At 38.0% G+C, this 8519-nt stretch overlaps 1 protein-coding gene across 1 annotated transcript; it reads right to left on the bottom strand.

The window, feature by feature from the left end:
- Positions 1–1394: 1394 nt before the first annotated feature.
- Positions 1395–2360, bottom strand: LOC148108706 (olfactory receptor 6C2-like). The gene has a single exon (XM_087869093.1). It carries the CDS (start codon positions 2328–2330, stop codon positions 1395–1397), a length of 936 nt encoding a protein of 311 aa, XP_087725219.1. The 5' UTR covers positions 2331–2360.
- Positions 2361–8519: the final 6159 nt, after the last annotated feature.

The following is an 8519-nucleotide window of genomic DNA, read 5'->3' as shown; positions in this document are numbered from 1 at the left end:
ACGAGTGAAATATCAATTGTAATGTTTGAGAAAGCCACTTTAGCTCAACATGCACATCTTAAAATGCTCTTTCAGATTTATTCAATTTATCCTCGCTTGTTAGAGTTCCAAATGTAGTGGGGATTGTGATTTGGAATGGCAAATCTTTGTACAGGGGGCTAAATTTACTCCCTCGGTTAAGTTTAGGGGATCTGCAAGAGATTGAGGGACCACATCCATGTGCACAATCCCTTGTAGAGCATCTTGAATCTATTCCTTCTGATACAGTTACATACTTTACTCCTATCAATGTACATGATGGGTCAAGAAGAACAAAACATTATATAGATGTATTATATTCCATAATGCTCTCAATGCAATGGACTGCTAGGAAATTGGAAAGGGCGGTTTAAACACTAGTTATTCCAAAAATGTGGTTGACAAAAGTCTGGAATTTTATATAAATAATTGTCTTCTCACAGTGAACATGATAGGAAATAGTATGGGCACTTAGCTGGAAAGGTTTATAGGACCAGGAGATGTGAAAGAGGGGTGGGTAGTAGTAGAAATTCACAACTTTGTGTGTATTACTTTTAGTACTATTTTCCTCATATGGTTCTTCTAGCCTGGATTTGAATTTACGGGTGTCTGAGGAAGATGATGCCAAGAGTCAGGACAGAACATTCACAGTATTAAATTTAACAATACTTACTTGTAACGATACTTTAGTATGGGCCATAATTTCACGCGTTTAGCCAAAATAGAGGTAACTGTGAATGTGGTCCCTTTAACTAACTCACAGGGATAGTTCTGTAAGACTTTACCTGTCAAATCTGGTGACAACTGAGTTGAGGTGGGGCAGAGGAGAAGCTTTATCAAGTTTGCTGTGACTGCCTGTCGTTGGATGGAGACTATAGCTGAGATGGAAAATCAACTGTATTCATCACCGATGTGAAGCTTACAAAGTCATTTAAACCTGGCATCTGGCTGGTAGGTGGGGAAAAGAAAAGGATGGTGAATCACATATTAGGTGTTTTACAGGCCGGGTCTAGAAATGGGGCACATCACCTCCACAGCCTTTCTCTTAAGTATAACACAGGCTACATTGTTGCACCTAATACTATACAAATATGGCAAAAAAAGAAAAAAAAAGTGGTCTACTGTGTTTCCAGGGATAACAACCTACATGTTTGGCAAACATCAGTTGCTGTCAGACACTAAGAGTAAATACCCCAGAGTTTAGTTTTAGTGGAGAATAAATATGGAATAGGGTTCATAGTCAGCTGTTTAAGAAGAAAGTGAGAATGTCCGTATGACTGCAGAATAAATGATATAAAGACAAATAGTATTAGAAGCTTCAGGTTTTGGGCCTCTTCCTCCTTCCTTTCAGTTGGATGCATTGACTCATTTCTCCTTTACATCTTTGAGAGGAATGCAATTTTTTTAATTGAGTCATGAAAAGCTTGCTTCACTTGCTTGTTTCTCAGTGTGTAAATAAAGGGATTCAACATCGGTGAGATAGAAGTAATAAGGAGTGAGATCCCCTTATTAATAGCTACTTCATCCTTGGCTGAAGGTTTGACATAAATGAAGATGCAGCCACCATACGTAATGGAAACAACGATCATGTGGGAGGAACAAGTGGAAAAGGCCTTTTTCCTTTGCTGGGCAGAGGGAAACCGTAGAATGGTCCCAATGATGTAAATGTAGGAAAGAGCTACACATGTGAGGGTGATGATGAAGGTCAACACAGCACAGACTATAACCATCTGTTCTATCAACCATGTGTCTGAGCAAGAGATCTTCAGGAGAGGAGATGCGTCACAGCAAAAATGATCAATGATGTTTGAATCACAGAATTCCAGGCCCAAACCTAGACTCATTGGTGGCAGAATCATGATGAGTGCTGCTACCCAACAGAAGAGGATGAAGTTCCTGCAGACTGTGCTACTCATGATGGTGGTGTAATGCAGGGGTTTGCAGATGGCCACATAGCGATCATAGGACATGGTGGCCAGGAGAAAAAAATCTGTTACTGCAAAGAGGTCTGTAAACAGCAGTTGACTGGCACAAGCAGTATAGGTAATGGACTTGTCCCCAGATGATATGCTGTATAAGAATCTGGGGACACAAGCAGTTGTGAATGAAATTTCTAAGAAGGAGAAATTTTGGAGGAAAAGATACATCGGTGTTTTAAGGTGGGGATCAATCAGAGTGAGGGTGATGATGGTTAGGTTTCCAGATACACTCAGCACGTAGGAAAGAAACAGAAAGATAAAAAGCAAAATTTTCAGTTGGGGGTCCTCTGTCAGTCCCAGCAAGATGAACGTTATTGATGTTTGGTTTCTCATCCTTGACTACTGTTTTTTGCCCAATCTGCTTGAAATGATGAGGAAGACTATATGAAGAGCTCCAAAGTCCTGGCCAGTGTGTGACCTCAAGAGAAGTAAATCTGAGAGTGATTCCTATACACTGGTTAGTTGAGATGTGAGTGCGCATAACACACAATAACGTTTGATTACCTCTTTGTGTCACACAAACTGAGTCTTCACATTTGAATCACATACGTTCTGTTGCTGCTTCTAATAAACCTACAGCTTAGGTATACTTGGTGTCAGTTCAATGTATCATCTTATAAACATCATTGAAAAAAAACCTCTCCATATATTGCTTTTGAATCAACAATTCTGACGTCCCCAATTTTCTATCTGCAGACATGCTTCTAGCAGAGAAGACTTTGAAGAAAAACTAACACTGGTCTTTGGCAGGATAATCCCAGTATTAAAGTTTACATGTGTATTAGTTACTAAACAGGCAATGACTACTTATTGCATAGCTTATCCTGTGTCAGCTCATTTAGACCATCTTCTTGGAAGTGTGTTTAAGACATTTTTATTGGGAAAAGAAGACATTTTTATTGGCTATATTTTCTTAAAGATTCATTTAAATGTGTTAACAACCCAATTTTTTTTTCAGGTTTTCACCATAGAAATTTTACTTTAAAGGTGCACATTTAACATTGTAATATTTACCTTTGGCTGTATTTTGTTTCTACTTTTAGAATAGATTTTGATGAATCTGGGGTATCCTTGTGCTAAGTAGAGTTTCTCCCCAGCTTGCAAACTGAGGTATGGGATTGTATTTTCTCAATCAGTACTTTCTTCTAGATTTCTTCAGCAGTGAAAGTCCTCACATACTCTAATTAGCTGCTACTGTTTTGTATTCTCTAGATCTTTAGAACTTTCCCCTCTCTTTTCCTCTCAAAGGGTTCTCATTAAGAGCAGATTCTTTTTTTAAAATTTTTTATTATGCTATGTTAGTAACCATACGGTATGTCATTAGTTTTTGATAGTGTTCCATGATTCATTGTTTGCGTATAACACCCAGTGCTCCAAGCAATATGTGCTGTCCTTAATACCCATCGAGGCCTATCCCAATCCCCCATCCCTCACTCCTCTGAAACCCTCAGTTTGTTTCCCAGAGTCCATAGTCTCTCATGGTTCATTCCCCCTTCTGTTTACCCCCCCTTTATTCTTCCCTTCCTTCTCCTACCAATTTCCCTGTTATTTCTTATGTTCCATAAATGAGTGAAACTGTATGATAATTGTCTTTCTCTACTTGACTTATTTCACTTAGCATAAATTGTGGAAGGAGCTGAGATGCCCTTCAACAGACAAGTGGATAAAGAAGATGTGGTCCATATATACAATGGAATATTACTCAGCCATCAGAAAGAACGATTACCCAACATTTGCAGCAACATGGACTGGAGATTATGCTAAGTGAAAGAAGAGCAGCTTCTTGATATTAAAATTCTAACCTGAATTTCTGTTGTTTCTTTCTGAACACATTTGACAATGACATATCTCTCCTTGTATGTATTGGTAAGCAATGTGTTGGATTCAAAATTTATTACAGAGAAGTAAGGGAACATTAGGAGTATGTTTATAGAGTTGAAGAGACATATCCCTGTTTTTTTGTTTGTTTTTGGCTAGCCTTGTTTCAGTTTGAAATATAATCAACCACCTTAGTATAAATGACATTTAGGTATAATAGGTTTAAGAGGTTTTAGCCATTTCTGAATTATACTTCCACATTTTCGCTTAAATTTCACCTACATACTAATTGTCTCCTCTGTCCTATTTACCATTTGTACATGAACTCCTCTGATTTTTGCACCATTTAAATTACTCTAGCCAGGGTCGCCCACCACCAGCCTCCCTCTCGTTTCACTCATTAAACAAAATTCAGTCCTCATTTACCTCAAAGTCTGTGTCATATGAGACTATAAAATGCTAACTTATGAAAGTCTTTATAGCTTAGTTCCCACTATTTCACATTTCCTTGAATTTCTTCCTACTGCGTTGTCTATTCTTTTTCATTCTCTTTCGTGGTTTTTCTTTTTCTAATCCCTATGGTTGTTTCTGCATCTGAAATCGCTTCTCTAGAAAATACTTTCTTTTGCTCTCTCTTATAAGTCAGGTGATTCTTATAAGTAAGGTGACTTCAAATGGGCTGGTAATTCCCAAATTTACATCTGCAGGGAAAAATACGTCTTACAGTGTTCTGATTTCAACGATGAGCTTATGCTTGGACATCTAGATCAGACTTAGAGGGTTTGAATTACACTTTCCCTTTTTCCTTTCTGAGTGTCCTGGAGCAGTTTGCCTAACTTCTTTATCTTGTGCTTTTTTTCATGTGCAAAATTCAGGTAAAGATAACATTTACATCTTTGGGTTATACTGATAATTTTCGATAATATAGGTAAAATATATACAGGTGCATTTGGAATAAATATCATGAACTCATTAACTACACTGAGCTTTCTTATTTTGTTATCTTATTATTTCTTTTTGAGAGTCCTGTAGATGTGCACATTTCAGGATTTTAAGTGTGCCTCTCACTACTGCATATCCTTCCCTGTCAACCCTAAGTCACATATAAAGACATTCTTTCTTGTTCCGTTTATGTTACTCCCATTTCATCACTAGGTCTTGCCATTTTGGTTCTCTTCTTGATTTGCTTCTTTTACTCTCTCACTCGCAATTCTAATTTTATTCTGGGTGTCTTTACCTCATAGGTAAAATATTGCAAAAGCATATTAACATACACTTAACATATGTCTTTGCTTCTCCATTCAGTATTTTAAAATCAGCACAATCAGAATCATTTTTTAAAAAGCTCAGATGTGATTAATTTTCCCCTATGTGATGCGGAAAAATGTTTCTTTTCTTTTCTTTTCTTTTCTTTTCTTTTCTTTTCTTTTCTTTTTTTCTTTTCTTTTTTTTTTTTTTAAGATTTTGTTTATTTATTTGAAAGAGAGAGAGAGAGAGACAGTCAGCGAGAGAGGGAACACAAGCAGGGGAGTGGGAGAGGAAGAAGCAGGCTCCCAGCAGAGAAGCCTGATGTGGGGCTTGATCCCAGAATGCCGGGAACATGCCCTGGGCTGAAGGCAGACGCTTAACGACTGAGCCACCCAGGCGCCCTGGAAAAATGTTACTGAACTGTTATCTATGTTTCCTTAAAACTCTTGATCTATCTCTCAGTTACGTGAATGTTAATTCATTTTGGCTTTAAGTAACAATTGTGAAGAGTAGAAGAAGGAATATATTTATGGATTTTAAGTTTCAAAAGCATCAAAAATTTAGATTCATGGAATATTTTCAGGCAATAAATATTTTATTCAGAGTAATGAGTAAGGAGAAGTCTTCCATCCTTAGAGAATTTATGAAATTTGTTTAGCAGGGGTAAGAGAGTTGGAGTCTAGTTTAGAGAATTTGATGGTTCTGAATGAGATCTCTGTGTTTGGGGCCCTCTGCTATCTTCCAGTGATACGGAGCCAGAATAACAGAAGGAAAGAAAACGACATAGACTTTTGCAGGGGTTTTTTTTCCTTGTAGAGATTGAAGGAGGAAAATAATAGGAAATAATTAGTTGCTCCTTGAACACAGGCTAAAAGGGCTTTAGAAAGTCACATAGTTTTCGCATTCTCAAGACTGGTATAGAATTAGAAGAAAGGTGTTCTCATGCCTAACGGTGGCAGGAAACCGAAAAAGAACATTTGGTATTTCATATATTTTCCTGTATTGCAATTTGCTGTAGAAATACTAGAAGAGTCTTAAAGCTTATACGGAGAAGCACGGGACCATAAGAGTAATCTGGGAAGGGAAAGAAGAGGTCGATCCCACAGCAGTAGAGCACAGAAGAGGTATTTGAGGATCTGAAGAGATGGTGTGTTATTTTGGTAATGCCAGCTCTGATGGGTGCTGGTATTTCTTTACCTCTTAATATCAGAACTGTGCAAATGTAGCAGAATTAAGGTGAAGCTGGGTTGAGGGCAGCAACAGATAGATGGTAATGAGTCCTGAGAATGAGGTAGGTGTTGGAGTTAGGTAGAGAGGGAAGACACTGACATTAAGTTGAATTAAAAAATAAACATTTAGTTAAGGTTTTCAGGGTTTGTAAATGGATTTTTTGTGACTCAAGTAGTAATTTTAATGCTTTCCATCACTCCCTTTTGCCTTCATTATAAAATTTAAGTTTCTTAGTGAGCGCATGGAGATCTTTCTAATATTTCCTGTGTTACTTCATACAATTGACCAAATTGCTTGTTCTATTCTCCTAGTGTACTTACACTGGCTGCTATCTTACCATCCTAGTATGCATATACCCTTATGGTATACGGTGGAATATTATTCAGGCTGAAAAAAAGAACAAAATCTTGCCATCTGCAGCAATACGGATGGATCTACAGGATATAATGAATATGAAATAAGTCAGTCACAGAAAGACAAATACCACATGGTTTCACTCATCTGTGGAATTTAAGGAACAACAAATGAAAGAATAAGGAAAAAAAGAAACAAAGAAGAAAACAGACTCTAATAGGGAGGCCAAACTGGTGGTCGCCAGAGGGGAGGTGGGTGGAGCCTGGGTGAAATAGATAATGGGAATACGGGTGCACTTACCTTGATGAGCACCGAGTACTGTATAGAACTGTGGAATCCTTATATTGTACACCTGAAACTAATATAACAGTGTTAATTATACTTCAGTAAGGTAAGGGAAAAAAAGGTAGTATCTCATAGTGACAAAGAATACAGTCTGTAGAGTCAGGCTGCTGGTTTCACATCTCCTGATTCAGTTAGCTTCAGTTATTTACTAGCAGTTCCCATAAAAGGCCTTGCTTAAAATTATCTGTGGAAATTCTCATAGGCTGATCCTTTTGTCTTTAGTGATTTCTGTACTTGCAACCTCTACCCTCCCTATCCGTCTTTCAAGTTTTGGTTTAGGTATAAATTTCACTAGGAATCTATGTATAATCCTGTAAGATAGAAGTAGCTTTTCCTCTTAATATTCCCATTGTAGTCTATGACTAGTCTTATGATAGCTCTTGTGACTAACTTGTCAAACAGTGTTGACAAATTTTATGTTGAACATTATCGAGAGGAAAAGAGAGTGAGAGACTGAGAGAGCCAGCATGCATGTGAGCCTGTGGGGAGGGGCAAAGAGAAAGGGAGAGAGAGAATCTCAAGCAGGCTGAATGCTCAGCGAGAGCCAAGGAGGGGCTCAATCTCAGCATACTGAGATCATGACCTGAGCCAAAATCAAGGGTCGGACACTTAACTGACTGAGCCATCCAGGCACTCCTTTCCTGAATTTTTTATGAAGCTTGTGAATTTTGGTACCTCTAATAACCCATTCATTGTTCTGTAAGGAATACTAAGGGCAGAGTTCAGAGACTGCAATTTTGGACGTGAGGCAATAGGTATTTCACATTTCTTTCTCAACTGTCATTAGGTTATTAATTATATGGGCAACTATTTCCTTTTGTAAATAAAGAATCTCTGCCTTTTTTTCCCCCTCCAGTCTAAGAAAGAAAAGCATTTCTTATGGAAAAATTAATTAGTTTGTTATATGAATGGTTTCACTTATTTCTAGCCATCTGAACCCAACAAGAAACCTAGAAGTATGCTTTTCTATGGTCTGGTGAATTGAAGCATGTTAATTCTATCAAGACAGTAACATATAACAGCATCAGAGTCCGACAGATAGGAAGTTACCTTGGATTGTAGGCCTCTCTGCAGAAAAGGAGCACTAATCTATGCGCAGAGGAAGAAATCATCAACTGATAACCAGGTACCCTTTTAGACAGGCTCATATAGGAATTGACCCTTCTTGACCCAATTGAGAAAATTCTAAAGCTCTCAGTGCTCCGTTTTGGCTTCCTGACTCGGAGCGCTGTCCCAGGTGCCCAAACTCTGCTTTCTTTCTGATCACCAACACTTATCTTCCGTGATCCTGGAATATTTTGAATGTTCTGGTCAACCACTCTAATTCAGGTGTATTTTCAATTTAGTATAGTGCAAGGAATGTTTGTGTTTATAATTAGGTCTGCTCGCTAACGACCACATTGCTAATAATTTGGCACTGTGATGAAGGCACAGGTACATGTTGGTGTAAATGTATATAGTTTGATAAGTGTCTGTTGTGGGGCAGATCATTTCTGTTTGTCCCTCCTATTTCTATGACTACTCATG

This window comes from Ursus americanus, chromosome 17, assembly GCF_024610735.1.
Source record: "Ursus americanus isolate L20-20 chromosome 17, mUrsAme1.1.p, whole genome shotgun sequence".
Taxonomy (NCBI): Eukaryota; Metazoa; Chordata; class Mammalia; order Carnivora; family Ursidae; genus Ursus; species Ursus americanus.
The sequence above is the reverse complement of the archived record's forward strand: the minus strand, read 5'-3'. Positions and strand labels throughout refer to the sequence as shown.

Bases quoted from the DNA above. Each gene is read 5' to 3' on its own strand.
- LOC148108706 (XM_087869093.1), bottom strand. From the start codon at position 2,330: ATGAGAAACCAAACATCAATAACGTTCATCTTGCTGGGACTGACAGAG.